The following is a 24887-nucleotide window of genomic DNA, read 5'->3' as shown; positions in this document are numbered from 1 at the left end:
TTTATAGGTTCTATTTAAAGACGTAAATTGATCGACGTACAAGGCATTGATCCAAACTTTTTCGCTCTTGTATTTTTCTGATTGCTTTTATTTGTTAAATGTTTTACTACGTTTTATACATGTAGATTACTACTTAAACACAGTAAAGTTAACCAGTTTATTGCATGACCGAAGTGAACGTGATAAATGAATTGTTGTAAATGACTTAGAATATGACTTTCGTCAAAACACTGTATATACAGTCTGTCAGGTAACAGGTTAATATATAGGTAATAGAACACAAAGTGTGTGATCACGTAAAATAAGCATACACTCAATAAAAAGATATAACTGTTATGACCGATTTTACTCACTAGCACTTTGTTAATCACACTAATTTAAGCTCGATTGAGAAAAAAGTTCTTGGAGCTTAATCATGTTTAAGTCCACTTCCTGAAACCAACCAATACTGATGTCAAATTGTACAATGGTTATGAAGAGGTTATTGCTAGAGCCAACAATCTTTGGCACTTAATATATAGAACACCGCTCCCACTTGCATTTTCTACTTACTACTTAAATAATATATGAACTAGACGTGGGTGATGAAAAAGAACAATTTTCTTCAGTCAAAAGTAAAAACCATTTATAATAAGAAAGAAGAAAAGTGAAAAAAATGTAACAATTTTCAAATCAATTCCGAGTTCAAAACGAAAATAATCATTGAAACCCAGGCTCATAAACGAATAACATATGATGTAGGTGTCGATGATAACAATGTATCTTAAATTTGAAGTAAATCCACGAAGAAAACAGAAAGTCATATAATAAATAAGGAAAATTCAAAAATTAAGGAGGGATCATTCTGGAAATATGGACGCTATTTATACATTTAGTATTAAATCTACACTCATTCAATATTTTGTATGTTATGCATAAACTAATTCAGATCATAATTAAAGTTTAAACATACTTGTGAATTAAACTTACGTTGTCACAATTCAAAAATACCGCGGACATTATGAAATTAGAGAAACATGACTTCCCGTGACGTCTGTGAGGTCATATCGGAATGACTACTGACTTGAAACTGAAATCGATGAAAAACATTAAAAATGTTATTTTCTTTTAAAATTGTGAGTATTTATACTTTTCTTTTCAAAAGAATAAATTTGTCAAAACAATCGTCTGGAAACATATTTAATTTTTTTAATAACTAGCGCAGTATAATGGTTTTTGAGTATATACATGAACATAATACTTTTTCCCTGCTACTTTTCAATGTTACGTACTGCTCACAATTAGATTATAAATGAAGATTTGTTATACATCAATATAGCATTAGTTCCTTTTTCAATAATGATAATAATTATAATTATAACGAAGGTTTCGTAAACATAACGAAGGTAAATTTCTCAATATGGGAAAGAGTAAACCATAAAAACCAAAGGGCCTAGCATATCAGTGCCTTAATTACAGAGAAAAACAATGAACAATATCGTAGGTGGGAACGTGAGAGAATGCGCCGTAACTATGTACCTTCATCTGAACTAACGGACAGAGACAAGAAAAGAACTGAGCAAAATAGAGCTAAATTAGGAAGGTTTCACCAATGCAAGCGTGAATGCAAGCGACCAAAAGACCAAGACACAAGTGTGTACGAGTATGAAGGTACCACAAAATTCATAAAGAGGTTGTCTAGGAGTAAGAATCTCATTTCAAAACAATATGAGAAAGGGTGCACTTTTAATGTGGAAACGAGAATTGTCAGAGGCCACCTCGCGCATTAGACTTTTTAAACAAGAAAGATCCAAGATTTTGAAAAGATACAAATCTACCCACAGCGGATGAGAAACAAAAGTGAAAAGCAGCATCGTTGTCAAGAATTAACACCGCGAACAAAACAATGCAGATGGCAAACCTTTCTAACTTTTAGAACAAAATAGAAAGTCACTGTTGCTAGGAGATGTCATTGTCAGCGAAGTCAAACGGAAAAAGGAACTATGAAAGCTTTACACATTGTCAATCATCTCCAGAAAGATAACCAAGAGATATAATTGTATCAAATTACTGTCATTAAAACCTGGCCTGTGTCGACATAGACTTGGGAAAAGCGAAAGTAAGCTCAACAAAGTACCAAAATCATTGAGAAAGAGCACAATCGGGAGATGTCAGGAGAGAGTAATACAATTTACTAAAAGAGGTGATAACAAAAAGCGTCAACCTGGAAAGAAAGATGTCAAGAATAGTGGGAGTGGTAAAAAGAAACAATTATATATTCTTTCTGATTATCTATCAAATTTGTACAGAAGGTTTCAATCTCAAAATCCTTATGTTGATATATCATTCACATCGTTAAGTCGATGCAGACGCAATTACATTTTGCTGTTCTTATTTTCAAGTCGCATTTCATGCTTATGTACGAAACACCTGAATTCTGCTTTCTCTATAAAGCTGCTTAGAAAGGAAGCTATAGACAGAAAACTCGGAAAGAGCCCGTGAAAACTTTCAAACTCTAGATTACCTTGAGAAATCGCTGTCTGAGGCGATTGTATGAAATCAGTGGAACAGAATAGAATTAGTGGAGAAAGGCAAGAAAAAGATGGTAACGAGATTAATTAACCGAATCAAAACTCAACAGAGAACAGTTTTTGGTAAAACTAGAGGAACAAATGAAAGATGTAACGTGAAAAGTGTTGAAAACAGTATAAAAAGAGAAAGAAGTATTAGCAGAAGTTATCAACAAGACTGTTGGTGTTAGAGTTTTCATTTTGCTTGATATATCATGATATATTCTGTAGCCATGTCATAGAAATATGTTTAAACTTGTTCATCGATGTACATTAGAACTAAAAGAAACTTATCAATGTAGCTGAAGCGATGTTATTATGTTATTTTCTGATTCTAAGAAAACCTTCGTTACCATTACTGTTTAACCGTCTATCTTGATAAGGTGATCCTATTGCACATTTAGATTATTAGATTATGTTTAATGGTCTTAATTGAAGGGGCAATTACCTTAAAAACACTTAATTGGATTCAATCAGCTTACCAGTTTAATGATTGTTTTCATGAACTGCTACCATTGTATACTAAACCTTTAGATATTGTCATTGGATGGTACATGAATGTCTTTGAGACAAATATCAAAAGAATCAGATCAAATCGTATTTTGAAATATATTTCACTCCATGGACCTACTCGTTAGAAAATGGTAGAGAGTATGCACAATTTTTCCGGGATATTTGGAGAAAACACCTGTTTCGTTTGTAAATTGAATTATGCTTAGATATTTTACACTGTATGACCTGTCACCGTGAATTGCGATTATCAAAGCTGGTTCCCATGTTTCACCTTTTTTTTGTTTATAATCGAACGACCTACATTTAATTTGGGGAAGGATTTTGACCCTTCTATCGTAATATAACTTGGGTCAGTTTGCTATTTCTCATATTCTAAATTGCAGCAGTGTGAGTATTTTTTCACGTTACCTGTTTCTTAGTTGTAGGTAGACTAAATTTAACCTTCTTCCCATTAATAATTGGGCAGTTATGGTGTTTTTTATAATCTAAGAATGGCAGATATGGGTCGAATTTACTAACTTTACATTTATTCATTGTGTTTTAGCTACAGACACAATCCTTTCAATAAAGCCATTTGATTGACGATGGGCTGGGGAAGGTGTTACGTGTTCACGATTCCAGTATTTTGCAAATTCACCAGAGGTGAAGTGTGGGCCATTGTCACTTTTCAAACAGTCATTTGACCAAAACAGAAAACTGAACTTTCAATCAATGCAATGTTATACTTTTCGTGTCTTTTAACCAGTCTACTTCAAAGTGTTTATTGTATATGTCGGCCGTAATGAGATAATCTCTAACAAATCAAAAGCTAAAATATAAATAAAATAAAATTGAAACACATTCTCTTAGTGAGAAAATATCACAAGCAATATTCTGCCACGGCCGTTTAAGTATGTCATGGGATTAAAGAGGCTCTTTTGCATTATAATGCCTATGAATTAAAAATAATCGGCAAGCTTACGCAAGGCCAGTTGTTTGTTTTCCCATAGAAGGCCAAACATTATATCCAATTTATAGTTTTATTGACGCCCATGTAACCTATATGTAAAGCATTTATCATCGTTGGGAATTACAATCTTTTGACTTCTTTAAGATTATGATATTATTTTCCACAGACAATTCTTCACTATGATTCCAAAACTCTAACACAGTTTTTGGACAGTCTTTTCTAATATCAGGCTTTCCGTAATTCATTGTGCGTTTCAACGTTTGAAATTGTCTATCATTTTTAGTGCCTGAACAGATTTGTTGAATTTTTATGTCACTTATAAGCAAATTATTTATGACGGTATTAATATTTAAATCGAGACCATCAGTCAAGTCTTGATATGTGTCACTGACAATTGTTGAATGGGCTCGATTAGATTAAGAAAACATCTAATATGTAAAAAAAAAACGAATCATGTTTTCAAAACGTACATTTAATCTTAATAACCATACGCTTGCAACAGGTCATACACCACTTAATTACATGCATCACTTTACATAATGATCATAAACAACAATGCATCGGCTAATAGTTTTGGACATAAACAATTTCTGTCCGAGCCAATGTCTTTGACGCAAATGCTATAGGCATATCACCTTGAAGGCAGTCTTGGTGTTTGACTCGCAGTATACGAGCATCATTTTGTCGTATCATGAGCGTGCGCCGGGTCGCGTACCTCTTGTTATTTGTAATTTTCACAGAGTTGTTATTTGTAAACATATTGTATTGATTTTTTCACTGGACATAAAGGACATGTTCCATTATTTTTCTGGTGTAAAATAATGTACACAAGTTACAAAATATGAACAGTAGAGCCACAGTCAACCAACCTTTTGAACAGCCTTCGAAGGATCGTAATAAGCTAATACAGATGAGTGTCGAATAGCTTACTTTACTTTTGCAATATACCTCATCTTTACTACAACATCTTCAAAACACTGCTGCCCGCATCATCACAGGAACATCCAGATTTGAACATATCACTCCAGTATTGAAGAAACTACACTGGATTCCTGTGGTCTATCGAGTAGATTTTAAAATCCTTATGCAAACTTATAAAGCCCTACATGACCAGTCACCAATTTACCTTAAACATTTACTGGCGCTATATCAACCAACAAGAAACTTAAGATCAAAGAACTCTTCAAAGCAACTTGTTGTTGCCAAAAGTAGGACTGTAAGATATGGTGAACGCAGTTTCTCTTTCTTCGGTGGCACCTAAACTGTGGAATGCTCTCCCAGACAGTATCAGAGACTCAAAAACAGTAGATGTTTTTAAGAAATCTTTAAAAACACATTTTTTCCAGAAAATTTATAGTAACTAACTGTGCTGTATTTTGTCATCACTGTGAATTGGCGTGCTGTCTTTTGTTATGAGATATCTGGGTACACATTTGAAATATAATAGTCTATTTTTGAATCACATTTCCATTATTAATTACTGTTTTTTTATCAAATTGGATTTAGATTTCAGTTGTCTTATCTTGATTTGTATTTTTTTTTAATTTTAATAGTTTTAACGTTACTCTTTATTTTATTTTCAAGTCTTAGATTATTCTTCATGTACATTTTTTTTGTATTTGATCGACTGAGTTTTAGACTTTTAGATTAATCATGGTATATTTTATATTTTGTAAATGTATACATAAATGTGTGTTATTATTTTTATTACTTTTTTTGTTTTAAAGTCATTGTAAATGTATATAATTCCATTGTAAAGCGCCTTTGAACATTTTATTTTTTGAGAAGGGCGCTATAGAAATGTGGTAATTATTATCTTTGGCACAGTCCAATTTAATTTTTACATCTCTGTTACGGGTCCCTATTTCTGACATTTTGGAATTCAACTTTGCCAGATATGTTGTCATGACTATCTGCGCTTCAAGCTCAGCTATAATTGCTGCAACTCTGTTGCTTAATTAGAATATCACCTCGTTTACGCCTATTATGCATTTTACAAAGTTAATTCATACCTTTTCTCTAACCTATAACAGCAAGTTTGAAGGATTTTCATCGTGCTCTTCTTTTGTCCGTCCATATGCACTATAATGTCATCATCTATGGATGTGACACCGGTTAAATCCTCGAAAATTTCATCTATTTTTTTTTTCTTCAAAATATATTGTGAACTGCTAATTCCTAGGTCAACTCGGTAAAATGGGTTGTGAAAGGTAATCAGATATTCGTCTGTCAGTTGAATAGACCAGTAACCTTTAGTAGCGCCAAGCACGCTAACTATTTTGCACCAGTAAATTTGTAGCGTAATACGGTCTTTGAATATTGTCATTATGTGCATTTGGATCTAAAAAAAACTTATACTTTTCCTGTTGTGGCTTTTTCAAAACTTACCAGACACATTCAGTCGGTTCCGTAACCTATTTTAATAATGCCTTTTCCTACGATAGATCGTAGTTCTTGGAGTACTATATATACATGAAATCGTCTCGGTGGACATACTACGCGCGAGCACTTCTTTCTTCATTCTGTAATGCAAAGAACACGTCCCTGGAAACTGACCGATGCCAAATTTAAACATGACATTATATTTGGAAAGAATTGTTTTGAAAATTCGCTACTCTGATTAACAACAGAATATGTCAATTTGATAATATTAATTGATGTCTGCAAACTCAGAAAAGCATGGGATTTACTGAAAGTAGTTTTTGCGGATTTCCCTTTGTAATTAAATGTCAAAATCAATTTCCTACCACTGGTAATTGGCCACCAGTGTAAAATGACAGCTGACTGTCTGGGTAAAATGGGTGTTTTAAGCTGTAAACGTGGATATTAAGCTAGCGGCATTATGTTAGCTTGTGGCCCAGTATCAGCTTTGAAACTTATATTCTTGAATTCCTCACTATCATTATCACTGTGAATGTCATTTTAAGTAAACTTTGTTGTTTTTACTACATACACACGATTCGATCTACACGGAGATTTGACATGATTAAGCGTCTCGCAGTTGTTACATTTGTTTCTTTCGTTGGACAGTTTGGATATTTTGTATGTTCATAATGTACCGCATATATATATATAATCAATTGATAAGTTGGGTTTTTTACGTACATCCTCCTGTTTCGGTTTGTTCCGAACGTGGTGGACATCTACCTATCATTGTGCCCCATGGTTATCATTTGTTTTTTGTATATTCCATGCTTTTTGCTCTCTGAATTGTTTATTTATAGTAAGAGTAGCCCCCTCGTTCATAAGTCTTTCTCTGAATTTGCCAGATTTGCACCCGAACATTAGACGGTCAGAAATCATGTCGTCCGTAGCGTCTCTTATGCTGATAACACAGTCGTGTAATGAACCAATCTCCTTTGATTTCTTTGATGACTTTATAGAGTCCGAAAGTCGAATTTAGTTTAGGTCCTGTAACTCCTTTCATTCCTGTAAATTTCATTTTATAATAAAAGACAATCTTAATTTTAATCAATGTTTTCTGATAATGATCTGATAAAAATTCATTTTAAATTCATTCTGACACAATTTTTGTTGTTCAGAGTTATATAACATGTATAATCGTGTAGACTTCACAAGATAGTGATTGTATATTTTACAAGATGTAAATTATTTCCCTAAAATCCCTAACAAACGGTGGCTAGACATGTTACTGTGCATGAGCAATATGTATATAATGTATTTAACAGCTGATATTACTACAAAGTCGATTTCAATAGGTATCAAATTTCTTAAATTGCCTATATGTGTTCGACATTTTTGCGAAATGGCACTTTATGCCTTTTGGTTAAAATCCCATAAAGAGAGTACATGTATAGAAAATGTACCCTTTGTGACATTGACCTGTAAACCTTAAATATGTGAAATGGCTCTTAATGCCTTTTGGTTAAAATCCTGTACAGAGAGTACATGTATAGAAAATGTTCCCTTTTAGACCTTGACCTGATGACCTCAAAATCAATAAGTGTCCTCTATCATGTCTATTGTCCATTGGAAATGACCCTACAAAGATTTACAAATGCTTATTCCTTTCTAAGTTACTGAGCGGACAAGGATTTTACACCGAGTAGCACCGTGACCTTGGCCTTATGACCATAAATCAATAGGGGCCATCTACTGACCACTTGAAATGTACATACCAAGTTTCATAAACCTAAAATTATTTCTTTTCAAGTTTTTGAGCAGGCAATGCTATTTCACTACGTGTCACTGTGACCTTGGCCTTAAACCAAATGTAAGTTGTTCACAGTGAACTGTGCAGTGATATCTGTGCGGTCAAAGGCGGTAGTGCTTTGTAGTTTACCCTCCAAAAACGGCCATAAGCCACGTTATATTCACAAGAGCACACAGTACAGCCAACTCATCGATCCTGGGCAGGTTTTTCAGCAGATTACTAGTACTAGTGTCTTCACTTTCGCAAGAAGATAATATCACATCTGAACATGCCAGAGTAGATGTACAATGCGAATGACCGTAGGGAAAAGGAGTTCATAGCAAATCACTTCAAAATAATTAGTGACCTGCACTGTCCAGGAATAGAACCTTGAACCACAGTCAGTCGCTCTACTAAATGAGCCTCCGGCAATCAAAGGCGAAAGACGCAAGGACACTTCTAGACCTTTACTTCCAAAGCAACAACACTCATTTTCACTGTTATTATAAGAGGAATAAGATTGGTTTAATAAAACACTACAGAATTTATTAGACACGTTACATTTGTTTAAGTATTAATCCATCGCATGCAAGATATATGGTTACAAGGTCCCTCATTGCTTTTTAGTGTTGAATTGGTAAAATAGTCGATAATGGTTCATATCTTGTAAACTTGATTGGCAATTAGGCGAAGTGCCCTCTTACACATGCGCTTATTAATTTGTAGTCGCTGAGCGACGTTGAAAAGTAAATTAACTACTTTTACTTTTAGATATTATCTTACTTTGTGTAAGGAGACTATATCTTACTTTGTGTAAGGAGACTATGTATAAAGGCCTATTTATTTTTAAGATATTCTGTCCCCGGATAACTCGAGCCTTTGTATAACTCGAGCCTTTGTTTACATAACAAAGCTTAATCTCAATGCGAAAAATAGAGCAGACAGACTGGAGCCTAATAAATAAATAAATAAATAAATAAATATATAAATAAATAGATAAATAAATAAATAAAAACAAACAACGTAAAACGTTTTATTTCTATGTGCCTTGATAGCACAGTTGGCAAAGCTCCCGTGTCAGTGTTGTTCGAATCATGTTTAGGTACTAATACCCTTGTGTGTTTAAGGTTTCCTTTTTTCTAATTTGACCGGTTTTGTTTTAAGTAGTTACACACGCATAAGATACATTTTTTGTACACGGATTGATATGCACTTGTGTAAAGTCAAACATCAGGGGAAAGCGATGCGAAACTGACGACATTGTTAGAAATGTAAAAATATAAGAAAGATTTTGGTAAAAATTGATTCATATATTCAAATTATTTATATATCGTAATCGTAGTGTGTTTAAAATAGTTTTTAAAATGTTAAACAAACTAGAAATGTGTCCAAAGGACACACTCGACTGTTTTGTCAATCTTATGACTCTTGGTCAAATATTTTTTGGGCTAAATGTGTCAGAAGTCTTTTACTTAGTAATGTGCAAGAACTGTACAAATACTGAATAAATCAACAAGCAAACCTCAATGGACATAAGTACGTACACATGCTGACCAACATTCTTGTTAAACTTTCACGGCTACAGGTCAAACACTTTTTGAGCTATGCATGAACAAGTTGAACAAGTTGTGGAGGGTAAACTACAAAGCACCACCGCCTTTGACCGCACAGATATCACTGCACAGTTCACTGTGAACAACTTACATTTGGTTTAAGGCCAAGGTCACAGTGACACGTAGTGAAATAGCATTGCCTGCTCAAAAACTTGAAAAGAAATAATTTTAGGTTTATGAAACTTGGTATGTACATTTCAAGTGGTCAGTAGATGGCCCCTATTGATTTATGGTCATAAGGCCAAGGTCACGGTGCTACTCGGTGTAAAATCTTTGTCCGCTCAGTAACTTAGAAAGGAATAAGCACTTGTAAATCTTTGTAGGGTCATTGCCAATGAACAATAGACATGATAGAGGACACTTATTGATTTTGAGGTCATCAGGTCAAGGTCTAAAAGGGAACATTTTCTATACATGTACTCTCTATACAGGATTTTAACCAAAAGGCATTAAGAGCCATTTCACATATTTAAGGTTTACTCGTCAAGGTCACAAAGGGTACATTTTCTATACATGTACTCTCTATATGGGAGTTTAACCAAAAGGCATAAAGTGCCATTTCGCAAAAATCTTTTTAACACATCTGGTGAGGATGAGGATCATCCTGTGTTCGGTTGTAGTCCCATTGTAGTTCAACAAAATCTAGTCCTGAAAAGGTAGATACCACACAGCAATACTCCTTAGAATGTTCTCTATAAACATGATCAAATGGTTAGTCAGTGCAGCCAGAGCTTAAAATAGAAAACCATTAAACAACATCTCCTCTTAAACTACCGGGTAAAACTTGACGAAAATCTACAGAAATAATGATTTTGGCAGACATTAATAAAATGTGGTAAAGTGATCCAAGTCTGATCAACAAAAGAGCCACCTGAGCTATAAAAAAAAAGATATAGACATTTCCTCCCCAACAACTCAATAGATGTTGATGTTCATTCTTTTGTGGTCTTAAATAAAAATTGCCACAATCACCCAGTCTGTTAAACAAGATGGCTTCTAGAGATAAAACTAGATACAAATGTTCCCCTTAAATCTACATCTCCTGCTATACCTCTTACTATATTGCCGTGTAACTTTACTGGAATGATCATAAGGTTATCTATAACATAGTTTCTAAAATCATTCAAGTTTCCTGCACAATATGAATGCGAGATCAAAAAACGAACCAACAAGAAATGTGTCTAGAGGACACTCATGGTCCCACTTCATTTTGACAGTCACACAGTGAAGTATGTACATACTTAGACATAATTTTAAAAGTCAAGTGTTATATTAAAACATATATGATAATATACCTGGTAATATTAAAACAAATACATTCTTATAAACATTTGATGAAACTATTGTCCTGCTTGGAAAAGCCAGTTTGTCATTATAACCTTAACCTAATTACCACAAAACTATTGACCTCAAAATCAATAGGGGTCATCCTCAAGCCAAGACCAACTGTCATATCATGTGACCAACTGTCATATCATGTGACCAACTGTCATATCATGTGACCAACTGCCATACCATGTCTTAGGACTGTAGGCCAAAGCTTTCTCTAAGGTGACAGTGCAACAGTGACCTTGACAAATTAACCTCAAAATCAATAACAGCCCTTACAAGCTATGGCCAATCTCCACACAAAATCTTAGGAAGGACTTAAAACTTCCACAGTCCTTTGTGGTTCTAAAATGATAAATATTATTTGTCTATAATTATAAGTCTATATAATCTCCATAGAATCCCTGGGGGTTTGGTAAATTTTGTCAAGGCAAAAAAAAGACAGAAATTTTGAAAATGTTCAACCTAAGAAATCGTTTAAATTTTTTAACACTTTAATATACATGTACTTAGTTAAAAGGATGTACAGTTGTAGTTTTGGCATCTTTAGGTTTGATTTTTTTCAGAGACAAATAGACAGACAGACAGAATTATTTTTCCCTCCCTTCATTAATTTTATAAATAAGATCAAGGGCAAAATATACATACAGTTACTTGTTATAAATATATTTATTTACAATTGCATAGTAAAATCAATTCTAACACTAGACAGCCTTTCTATCAATATAATATAATCACATTTATACATTATGTTAAGGTCATATGTAACTTTAAAGAAGTTGTTAAAGAATCATCATTACACAGTATCAAGCATTTTATTAAAATATTCTCTTAACCTGATGTACATGTATTTGTGTAATGGACTTGTCAAGCTTCTATTTTGGAAGTTAAAGGGATGTCAGTATCAAAATACAAAATTTTTACTAAGAGTGTAATGTGTGGCCAGATTGCACAGATGTGCTTGCTGACATGGCTCTGTACTGATGACCAATTTAATCACTTTCTGTTCCAGCAAGTTCAATGCTTACCAGACCTGGATATAAATAATGCTTAATTTCATATCTTAAATAATGATTGTTACATAATTAGACACATCCCATATTATTTTGTTATTTAAAAATGAAAACCTGAAAAAGAAATATTGATCTCACAAAAATTATGATTTCATCTTTACTTTAACAATTTGCTTTACATGCATATTATAAAATAATTAACATGCATTCCAAATTTCAAAAAATAAATTATTATAATCAAAATTATTACTAACAATTTGTCTAAATCATAAATCATTTGGGGTTAAAGGGGTTAGTCAGTCGCTTGCAGAGAAACTGATACAATGTAATTACAATTCAGATATCCAGGAAAAACTTGTATGGTGGACCAACAACAGAACGTTTTTGAATTAGACATTAAAAAAACAAGAACAAGCTTTGACTTCAAAGGAAACATTATAAACAGTAATAAGTCTTCTCATCAACAACTCTAAATAACTAACATAAACCACTGTTTTATTCACTTTCTGTCAATTCAAAATGAGCAAACAGGTTTGCTGCCCTTATTCACACTAGTTACTAAACCTATCTTAGCTCTAATAGGCTCATCTATATACACACAAAATTACACTTAAATATATAAAAGATATACTATGCTCAAATTTTATAGTATAAATGTAGAAAATAGTGATAATTTCTAGTCTCTAATTTATGTAAATATAAAATAAACATGTTTTCACCTCACACAAGGTAGATATGTTATGCTTTAAATCCTACACACTATAAGTGGACACATTATGAATATAATTATAGTGTCATTCAAAAACAGGTAGGATCTGCTATTAGGAATAGAGACACAGTTTGTACTATGTTCTTTTATTTGAATAAGACATTATTCAGTAAGAATTCTATAGATATCAATAATTTTTTTCTGAAGTAAAAATTATTGTACTCAAAGATGAGCATAGAACATGTATATCTTATAATTATATCTGATAATAAGTTAAAATACATACTCTAACACAATAATGTATCATAATAACACAACAATGATATGTTTTCTTTTCTGACATAAAAGATGGACGGAAAGTTAATATTAATAATTAATGAGAAACCATTTTAAATATCTGATATGAAATATTCCTAAAAATCTTTATCACACTCAACCTGTAGATTTACCAAAAAATAAAATATGAGATTCTATGATCAGATAACCAACATTTATAAAAATACAAACAAAAATGTGGCTCGAAATTTACAGCGAAAGATAGTAACTTTTATGCTTGCTTTTGTTTCGAATGTATTGAAGATATAGCCTCATTCCAAGACTGTTATCAAATATGTAATACGAATAATTCAAATACATGTATACTTAATCTACTCAAATACAGCTGTTTATCATCAAACTGTCTCGCAAGTGTTACAAATTCATAACTTCAGTCTTTATTCTCATGCAAACTTAGTACAAATTATACAGTAAATTAACTGTCCACTTCTTAATTCATGAAATTACTGTAGGTACTGTTGTGTTGAAAATACAGGGGGCAAAAAAACAGCATGAAACTTCCAATAGTGTCAACTGTATCTTTTGAGAAGAGTCACCAAAGATTTTTTATATATATATTACCACCTTCATGTAACACATTTCATTTTATTTGTCAGTTATTTAAGATTTGTCACATTTTTCTCTTGGTACATACAATTATATATCACTAAGGTTGTCTCAATGTAGATATGATGGAAAACACTTCAGTCACTCCGGGTAAAGCGCTGCACACACCAAATATGTACCAGTACCAGTCACATGGCCAAATCTCAAACAAGAAGAATGTCAAGGCAACAAATGCCCCACCATGAACTGCTGTAGCTAAGTCTTATGTCAAGGAATCTTTTTGCTTTTATTGTGAAGATGCCATAATTAAACAGTAAGTATATTTTTGTGCCTTCTGTAACATACTCCACATCCCAAAAAATGAAATTCATAAACTAAGAAAATTGCTTGCATCCATTATCCAAGAAATTTTACTCTTAACTTTGTTAAGCTTTACCTAACAGTTAAAACAAGTCAGTCTAGCACTAATACAAATGTACATGTTTACCACTAAAGTTAAATACATGTAACATAAACTTTTACTTTTGACTGACTCCTATAAATATTCTGTCAAAATGCACAATACCTATCCATTGTTCTTTAACCCTATATCTTAGTTGTATCTATGCTACAATGAAGTATGCCCACAACAAAGAATTATCCCCATTGTTAATAACTCAGTAAAAGCAGGTGTGGCATTACAGAAGGCAAAAATATACCAGAACCGTTCACAAGGCCATTCCCTCCAGATATAGTAAGACAATGCCACGGATGCTCCAGAATGGGCAGATATAGCTAAAGTAATTGTCAAGGATCATTAATACTTAAAACTATATTTTCTAGATCTCAAAACAAGTAAAATTATTAATGCCAAACTTTTACCAAACCTTTCACATTGTCATTTTTTTTTTAAATCTTTTTCAACAAAAGTGCATCTTTTGAAGAATATTCTGGTATTTAAAGTAAATTTTTCAGGCATAGAATAATACATTTAAAATAAGTGCTTTAAACCACAGGTATCTCAGCATCTATAGATAACCTTTCATTAAGATATAACTTAGTATATATAATATAACCTCAATACACATATTTAAGGAATGCTTAATATCAATGGTGTACATTTAAAGTTTGATCAAATGAAACAAATAGACATATGTTTTAACATTTAGAAGATTAGTGGAAGACATTTTGTTTCAAACTCTGAGCCCTGGCCTCAAGGTATAAAACTTTTTTTCTAGGCTCTGTCTCAAATGTCTCAAGATTTGTATTAGTCAGTGTACATTCTGTGTAGGGTTGTTTCTTTGGGTTTTTTTTTAAAAACAATAAAGTACCAGAGAACTGAGTTTGTCCAAAGAAAATTTCTTTATAACCTTGGATCCTGATTACTATGCTAAAATAGTCCTGTATAATTCCTATGTAATTCAAAATTAGTTTTGGCACTGACAACAAAAAATAGTCAATATTACATTACTTTAATACTTAAAAATGCAATCTGTGATCAGTAAAATAAAAGGATACATAGAAGGCACTGTAGTGATGTAAACATGGTTAGACCTCCAAAAAAGCCTACCAATTCTATGGCAAATAATCCAAGGGCTACTGATAGCCCTATAATCATCCTGTAATAAGAACAAAAAAAAAATTAACATATTTTCAATTTTATTACATAGACCTGGTTAATGCAACAGAGTTACTAGAAAAAAATCTGGGTATTAGGGTACAAACAAACTAAAATCTATCATTGTAAATTTAAACTATTTACTACTTGTAATTGTTTAGGATTTGTAAAACTTCATTAATGGATGATAAAAATGTACCAAGTACAAGTATTAATAGTTCTTAGTTTGAACAGTGAATTTATTTTTGTTCAATATAAAAATTCCAAAAACTATATGATCATGTTGAATTCTGTCAACAATCAAGTAACATTATGAAATATTATATATATCAAGCCTTTCATTTCTTCTCTGTTAATAGTAATTTAATAACTAATAGTATACCTATGTGCACAGTTTACATACAAGGTTAAAAAGAAACAAGAAAAACATGACTCAGAATATTTTGTCATGTACTCACTCTAAATCTTTTTTGTCATATTCTGCCTGTGTATATGTCCTGGGTAAACAGGATTCAATATTTGGTCTCTGAAATAGAGAATGTTAATTACAAAAAAGGATGTTGGTACTTAAGCTTCAAATATTAAATAAAGATCACAATTCTTACATCTTATCTAAGGCAACAGATGCGTCAATGAATACAACCCATTTGGCCATGTGTCAAGGTTTTTTCTTAGGTACAGATAAGAGTGTAATAGTATCCTGTAGGACGGTATATTGTAACAATTTCCACTGTTCATCGTAAAACAAAACACCAATATGGTACGGCACAGTACAGTGTTTTAAATTATTTTCAAGGGGAGTACTTATTTCAGTAAAAACTGCAGAAGATGAATATAAATCTGCTTCAGTTTGTTTTAAGTCCAAAATATAGAATTCAGGTAAAAAAAAGTTCTCTGAGTGACTGTTACTACAATGACAGAGCTCCAGATAGCATGCATATAAGCGTAAAAAACGCATAGAAAATCTAAAATATGCATCACTTTCAAAATTCGTGCTTCAAAGTTACGCACAACAAAATGAAAATACGCTTGTACGTCAAAATTAAAGCGTGAAAGAATAAACTTTCTTTCTAAGTGTAAACATTTGATATTTAGAAAGAGGATGTTTTGAGCATAGAAATACTATATATTTCCATTTTATTGCATTGAAAAATAAAAATTCTGTTGTCAACAACGCATGTTAACAAGAGCTGTCGGTAGGACAGCACGCTTGACTATTCTAAGTGCTTGATAGTAAAAGAGCCTTGATAATGTTAAATTTTTTAAGTTCACAAAAAGCCTAATTTTTTTTTATAAATTCATGTTATAGGCATTACAGAGAGTCTAATTATACAGTATTGGCTTGACTATTTGGAAGGTAATGTCACAAGGGTGTTTTATTGAGTATATAATAATAATACTAAATACCTATGAATACATAAATTTGACAGAAAAGGTACAAAGGCTTGTTATTAAGATGTTTTATCAAATAAATCACTGCTTTATTATTATGAATGCATAAAATTGTCCCAAAAAAGGCACAAACCCTTCAGTAGTTATTGAGATAACAGCTTACAAGCAAAACTTTACTATGAATTTTTAAGTTGAAAAAAGGGGAGAAAAATCAGCCAAAATGCAAGATAGAATTATGGATCTTTGTCAGTGACCTACAATTATGACCCTAAATGCATATGTGAAGTTTTAAATAAATATCTTTAATAGTTATTGAGATATGTAAAATGTGCATGTAAACATTAACCAAGAGACTAAGTAGAAAAGGGGATATGAATCAGCCTTAATGCAAGATAGAGTTATGGAACTTGGTCAATGACAAACAATTATGACCTTCCAATTATGACCCAAAGTGCATGTGTAAAGTTTCAAGTAAATATCTTTGAAGACCTTTAATCTTTAACCAAAATTTCTAAGTTTCAAAGGGGCAAATAATAAATTCTGCACATATTGCAGGCAGAGTTATGCAACCTTGCAAACTGATGTACCTTGTTACTATAAATAAGTATTGTAAGTTTAAATTGAATATCTCAAGCAATAATTGAGATATTTGACTTTACAAAAAACTTTACCAAAATTTCTAAGTTAAAAAGGGGCATAATTCTGTCAATATTGTAGGCAGAGTTATCCAACTTGTCAATCTGATGTACCTTGTTACTATAAATAAGTATTGTAAGTTTCAATTGAATATCTCAAGCAATAATTGAGATATTTGACTTTACAAAAAACCTTTAACCAAAATTTCTAAGTAAAAAGGGGCATAATTCTGTCAATATTGTAGGCAGAGTTATCCAACTTGTCAATCTGATGTACCTTGTTACTATAAATAAGTATTGTAAGTTTCAATTGAATATCTCAAGTAATAATTGAGATATTTGACTTTACAAAAACTTTAACCAACGCAGACGCCGACGCGGACGCTTACGCCGACACGACAATAGCTCTCATATTCTTCGAATAGTCGAGCTAAAAACGAAAGTAGCAGGAAGTCTACAATTACTGACAATTTACTCTGACAGACCAATACATTTTTTTAAGGAAAGGTAAAAAAAATCTAGCTTATTTTTCTTTAATTCTAATTTCAACTATAATTGTTCAAACCTGAGTTCATGATAAGTTACATGCCAACAGAAATAAAGAAAGAAAAATATTGACTCATAGAAAACAAAATAATTTCAGGGCTTCCACTAGTTTGGGAGTCATTTACTCCTTCATTTTCACCTGTGACTTCCGAAAATCTAATACTTTTCCTTCTTTACCTATATAATATGACTTCCAATATCAGAGATTTTGAAGTATTTGACTTCCAAATTTTGAAAATGGAAGCCGTGATAATTTTGCTGTGTATCCTAAACTTGTGTTCCAGTATACTCTGGAAGTCTGACTTTACAGGACATGTTTTGTATTGTTTCACATTGAATCAGTATTTTATTTGTAAAGGTTTTTCTAAAAAAAGAAATAAACAAACAAACAGAAACAAAAAGTTTAACTTGTTTACAAAAAATGCTTTTTTTGACAAATTTTACCCCTTAAGTTTTTCAGAATTTGCATTTTATCCCTCACTCTAAATTTTGAGGTGTAAAAACCCCTTCGCCAAAAAAATTATCTGGAGCTCTACAATGACCCGATTTTAATTTTCTGATTCACAAATTCGAAAACCTAGCTAAATGCTGTTTTCTGGTACTTTCTGTACATAGCTCTGGGGAATTCACATAATAGAGCGAAATAATGAACTCTATGTTTATGGCTTTTTTTTCATTAAAGTGAAATAAAACAGTCATTTCTCTATAAGAAAATAATTGAATATCATTGCATGAATAACTCCATACCAAAAAATAAAGTAAATACACAAGTTTACACAAAAAATATCTCTATTTATAATGGAAGATGCCACTACGACTGTTTATTGAATTTCAATATAAACAATTTATTTTTTGAAAAAATTGCAATAAATATTAAAGATTTATTGATAATTTTCAAACACATCAATTTTTTTTCACCTTAAACGGTAAAATTATGATAGAAAAATAGAAATTTCATGTAATTGTGCTATGTATTTTATTTGCTGTAATTCCCAAGAGCTAAATAGATCCCTATGTAACATACCAGAAAATGGTGTTTAGCTAGGTTTTCGAAAAGGTCAATGTTTTATTTGCTGTAGAGGTTTAGAAATAACTGACAATTTTGACAGAAATGCCTTTCTGGAAACATTTTTGGACCCTGTACATATTGTATCGTGAGGTGGGTGAAAACATGAAAATCTACTTACGAGTTTAAATAATTTTGAAAATATTAATGAACGAATGTAATCAAACCTTAAAATTCTGCAAGTTCAACTTACCCGAGACCAAAATATTACAATAACAAGCACTAGATGCGAGATAATTGTCAGAAACCTAGCAGGTACGATCCCTGTCACCTTCATTATGGAACAAGAAAATGCAAAGCTTCCTTGCCTACGACAACTTGTCTTAATATTTCTGAAAATCTAATTCGCAAATCGATGTGTCATTCAATTAATTAGATAGATAATATCTGAATTTCAGATGCTGCATTAACTTTGCTTTCAATTATTAAAGATATTAGAAACTATAAGGAAAAATTCGACAACAAGTTATGCCCAATCTTGTTTGGCGGCCATTGCAGTTTCAATTCTCGTGTCAAACGAGATTTCCGGTGAAAATGGTCAATTTACCAAAATCCTTAAATTACACTTAAGGTATTAGCACCCTAATGCATTACCTCCGCTTTGAAGAGTATTCAAATAGGCTAGAATTACTGTTAACTACATTGAAAATGAGGGCCATGGGTTCAATCCCCAGAAGGGTCAACTTTTTTTCTCTTTTTTTATGGAAGGAAAAAAAGTGTTTAATTTTGAATTTTTAATTTATATAGGTATTTATTGGCTAAATTATGCTAAATCTAGTAATAAATATGGTACCTGATATTTTCAAAGTGTAATATAATCAAAATTGGACGGTAAAAGTATTTCATATTTTACAAGATCAACCAATATACTTTTTTAAAAATTTAGGGAAACTTTGAAAACAGGCACTCATTTGGGTAAATTTTAAGAATTTTTTTAATTAGGCTCCCTAAGTAGAAAAATGGTCAGACATGATGTAAAAATGGGTGGGGTAGGGTAACATTTTTATACAGATTTCATATATTTTAAGAAGAAACCACAAATTTGCTTATGTGGAATGTTAGCTGAATGGTACTATTTGTTTCTTACCAAAAATTCATGGGAAAACATTTTTCATTGGAATGTTATTGCAGATTATTTAAAAGTTCCTCATTTTAAAAAAAGGGCCCTCATAACATCCTAGCTTGAGTTCAGAAAAGTGGCCATAACTTGATTTCCGTACGGTAAACTTTGTTTAAATTTTGCATACAGGTGTACTTTAAGGTATACATCTGACCTATGATGTCAATTCTTTAGTTCCTGATAGTGCCCATTAGGGTCCTAATACCTTAAACACAAAAGGAAATAATTAATCCTACTGTATGCATGGGATGAACTTTATCAGTTTTGATAAGGTGTATATATACCATTTACAGTTGTTAGAAGAGTTTTAAACTTTAAATTCTGTATCTGTATCTGTGAGGGTACGTCGTAGAGACCAAAATCTGGCTTTAACACGACGGTGACGTGAGTGCGCCTTAGTCGCAAAGTTTTATAGAATTTTTGAATTGTTGAACTGTTGATGAACATACTTGAGAGTCACTTAATTTATTCCAGTCTAACACTGTTCTGATGAAAAAAGAATTTTTGTAGTTTTCTGTTTTTACATATACTGGTTTGTAGCACTTTTGATTATTACACACAGATTTTTTCACAATGTTATGACTTATATGGTCTTTATATATGATTTAGCTCTTACAGATCGTCTAATGCCCTGAGGAGTTAGGTATTCCCGTATGTTAATTGCCGGTACTTGCCCTTCCACTACCTTATACATGAAAGTAAGCCGGTGTAATCTTCTGCGCTCTTGGAGGCTTGTTAATTCCAATTGTTCCAGCATTGATGTTACGCAGCCTGAATCCCTAGAAGTATAGTTATTAGTAATAAACTGAGCGGCTTGTCTTTGTATACGTTCAAGTATATCAATTTCGTTTTAGGTATAAGGGTCCCAGATAGTGCATCCGTATTCTAATTTGGAGCGGACTAGAGCTAGATAGGCATTTTTGCGGCATGGTTTAGGACAATGGCGTAAGTTCCTTCTTAAGAATCCAATAGATGAGTTAGCTCTTTTACAGATGTTACTTATATGTGTTGACCATTTCATATCCTCCGAGAAAGTGATACCAAGGTAAGGATTGACTTGAACTTGTTGAAGTATGTTGTTATCAATGTTGTAGAAATACATGGATTTTGACTTCGAACTCAGCAGGTAACATTTTTTTGAGTTAAATTTCATCCCCCATGTTGATGCCCAGATTTGGAGATTGTCTAGGTCTTTTTGAAGTTGAAGATGGTCTTTTTGGGACTTGATCTGGCGATATAGTAAACAATCATCAGCAAACAACCTCACTTGTGATTTTACATGGTCCGAAAGATCGTTAATATATAATAAGAAGAGCAATGGTCCCAGCACTGTACCCTGTGGGACTCCAGATTTTATTTTCATCTTTCAATTTACGCTATATATAATGAGACTATAATAATAACAAACACTTTAATTATTCATGAAGGTATATATAGAGGATATTGGATGAGTACTCGTGTAAGTTCAATACTGAATTTATTGAACGAGTTGAATAAATTATTTTACATGTATGCGAGCCTCTGGCGAGCATAATATTATTTTTTTCAACGAGTTCAATAAATTCAGTAATTAACTTACACGATTTTAATATTCTGCATTGTATTTATGACATACCAGAATAAAGATGGTTTAAATTGACAAAGAAACAATTTTTCTTTTGACGCCCCTATAGAATAACGTTTACATTTAGCGCGTCTTTATAATATGTTTGTATAACGCAAATGACGTCACATTAAAATGTATGCACGGTCGTGCAATACGGAGTCGCAAAATCGGCACGGGTATGTGATAAAACATATTAAAAAAAACATATCTTATTTACAATATGGCCTTCAATTAAACAAGATAAAGAAAATCACAAATATATACACGCATATCATAAATGTAGACAACAACTATTCAAAGCGACAGACACATGTATATTTCAGATTCATTTAAATTGTATATCAAGTAAATATTTTTTCATATTTCTTTTAAAAGCATATAGAGACGAAGACTCTTTAATATATAAATTATTCCATACTATCACAGCATTATTTCTAAAAGTTCTTTTAACATATTTGGTATTAGATCTTACCTGTATTATGTTATAACCGCCTCCGTGGTCGAGGGGTTAGAGTCGATGACTTCTAATCCAGTTATTAGTCCCCTACCGGTTTACCGGAGGGGACTTTAGGTTTACCCTTCGTCCGTCTGTCTGTCTGTCCGTCCGTCCGTCCGTCCGTCCGTCCGTCCGTCCGTCCGTCCGTCCGTCCGTCCGTCTGTCTGTCTGTCTGTCTGTCTGTCTGTCTGTCTGTCTGTCTGTCTGTCTGTCTGTCTGTCCGTCTGTCAGTCTGTCTGTCTGTCAGTCCGTCAGTCCGTCAGTCCGTCCGTCCACAAAACTGGATCCCGCGATAACTTGAAAAGTACTGAAAATATTTTTATGAAACTTGATATATGGATAGATGGCAGTATGTAGATTATGCACGTCTTTTTCTTTTCTTCCTATGTTGAAAATTCAGGTTGCTATGGCAACACATAGGCTTAAAATATGGCAAATTTTACACATAAACTGGATCCAGTGATAACACAAAAAGTACTGGAAATATTTTTATGAAACTTGAAATATGGGTAGATGGCAGTCTGGAGATTATGCACGTCTTTTTCTTTTCTTCCTTTGTTGAAAATTCTGGTTGCTATGGCAACAAATAGACTGAAAATATGCCAAATTTTACACGTAAACTGGATCCTGTGTTCGCAAAAAGTAATAGAAATATTTTTATGAAACTTGTAATATGGGTAGATGGCAGTCTGGAGATTATGCACGTTTTTTTCTTTTCTTCCTATGCTGAAAATTCTGGTTGCTATGGCAACACATAGACTGAAAATATGGCAAATTTTACACTTACACTGAATCCAGTGATAACTCAAAAAGTACTGGAAATATTTTTATGAAACTTGATATATGGGTAGATGGCAGTCTTGAGATTATGCATGTCTTATCTGTTCTCCCTATTTTGAAAAAATATTGGTTGCCTTGGCAACAAATAGGCTTAAAACATGGCAAATATAACATTGTTTGTGATAAGTCAAAAAGAGCTGAATTTTTTTTTATGAAATTGCATCTTTAATTCAAGAGTTATCTCCTCTTTAAGCATTTTGCTTTTAAAATGTTATATTTTGGTAACAGGGATGTTTCAAATATTAACTTTAGAGTGTCCTTCAGTCCGTCTGTCTGTCTGTTCATAAAAACTGTTTCCTGTGATCACTTTTAAAGAACTTTTCCAACAAATTTACTTAAAATATAGAAAAATTGAAACATTAGTGAATGGCCATTGGCCCTTCAGAATGTTGATGGGGTTCTAACCGGTAGGGGACTTATGGATTGCTTGCAATACTAATATAATTGCTTGTCTCTCTTGCGTTGGTTCGATCCCCGGGAGATGCTTTGGTAGTTTAGCGCGGAGGAAGGTAGTCTAGTACTGGTGTAACTCTCCAGGAACGATGGTTAGGAAACTACCCGCCTATATGACTGAAATACTGTTGGAAAAGGGCGTAGAATGAAACAAACAAACAAAGTATTATGTTATCTATTTGCAGTTGATCTAAGTGTATATATGTTTCATTTTTCGAGAACACAAGGATATCTGAAATGTAAGAAGGAGTTGACCTTGTATAGATTTAAATACTTATAATGCAGTATAATCAATCGCAACTTTTCGGCCCTTTCCGTCAGTCTTCGGATAAGGACATCGAATACAATAGTATGAATACATAGACCGGATACGGTATTTCGGTCTAACCTACGATAGGAAACTAAGCATGTAAACAAATAGTAATTCAATCATGGCAGTTGTTGACAAATTTATCTCCAATATACCAAGTAAAGGTCATCCTAAAATAAATGAATTCGTAGATACAAAAGCAAACAATACATTATTTATATATTTATTATTATGGTTGTAGAAACCGAAAATACAGATTACCAACATGTTGACAATGAGTCGGATTTGTTTGAAATTGTACATCAGTGGGCATATTTAAATTAAAAATTGTTGTCAGACATATTTTCAATCATAATTGTACCAATTCAAACTTAATTGTCAAATATCTACATTCGTTTTACACAACACTCTCTGTTTCTGTTTACATCTGGAACTACTTTTCATTCCGTATTAACTTCAAGGTTATTATAGATAATAGCCGAGGACTTTTGGGTTGGGGGAGAGGGCCGGGGATTGAAATATTTGAAAAAAATTAACGTAGCATTTACATACTTATAAATAGCAGTAAAAGTCAAATTTTCCATTATAGACCTTTAACAATATGTGGAACATCGTTCAATTTTATATGTGATGTTCACACACTAAAGTCTTAATATCGATAGATATAACTATGTTTTTGGTATTATTGTTGCAAGGTCACTTAGATTTCAATGTCACTGCAAAGGCTGTAGCCCAAAATGCAAGTTGGGTTCTTGGCCTTCTTATTGCTAAATGTAAATCGGCTGGTGGTTTTCCGTACAATGTATTTACCCACCTATACGTATATGATTCTACGGTTTTGTCAATAATCAGTTATGGTTCTGCTATCTGGGGTTACCGTTCATACTCGTGTATTAACGCAGTGCAGTATCGCGCTATGCGTTCATTTATAGGTGTCAGTAGATAAACGCCAAATGTCGCCGTTTCGGGTGAAATGGGATGGATACCCCCCCCCCCCCCTCCAGAAATCTGGCAATGGAAATCCATATGTAAGGATCTGACATTCTAGCATAATTCTGAAATGTACTTACAACAGAACTTATAATGAAATCCAAGTGACATAGTGAAATCCTATAG

At 32.6% G+C, this 24887-nt stretch overlaps 1 protein-coding gene across 2 annotated transcripts; it reads right to left on the bottom strand.

Moving 5' to 3' along the window:
* Nucleotides 1–11760: 11760 nt before the first annotated feature.
* LOC132723457 (transmembrane protein 107-like) lies at nucleotides 11761–19472 on the bottom strand. Of its 2 annotated transcripts, none has more exons than XM_060708183.1 (4): nucleotides 19140–19468; nucleotides 15766–15833; nucleotides 15208–15308; nucleotides 11761–13965 (listed from the first exon to the last, which is right to left on the bottom strand). In XM_060708183.1, exons 1-4 carry the CDS (start codon nucleotides 19221–19223, stop codon nucleotides 13811–13813), a joined length of 408 nt encoding a protein of 135 aa, XP_060564166.1. In that variant the 5' UTR covers nucleotides 19224–19468; the 3' UTR covers nucleotides 11761–13810. The 2 variants fall into 2 exon arrangements, with proteins under 2 accessions (XP_060564166.1, XP_060564164.1); XM_060708181.1 differs by lacking the exon at nucleotides 11761–13965 and adding an exon at nucleotides 14310–14484 and having other exon boundaries at nucleotides 19140–19472.
* Between the last annotated feature and the right edge of the window lie 5415 nt (nucleotides 19473–24887).

The sequence above is a fragment of the Ruditapes philippinarum genome, unplaced genomic scaffold (assembly GCF_026571515.1).
Source record: "Ruditapes philippinarum isolate M1 unplaced genomic scaffold, ASM2657151v2 ctg2921_1_1_1_1, whole genome shotgun sequence".
Taxonomy (NCBI): domain Eukaryota; kingdom Metazoa; phylum Mollusca; class Bivalvia; order Venerida; family Veneridae; genus Ruditapes; species Ruditapes philippinarum.
This window is presented reverse-complemented; position numbering and strand designations above follow the sequence as displayed.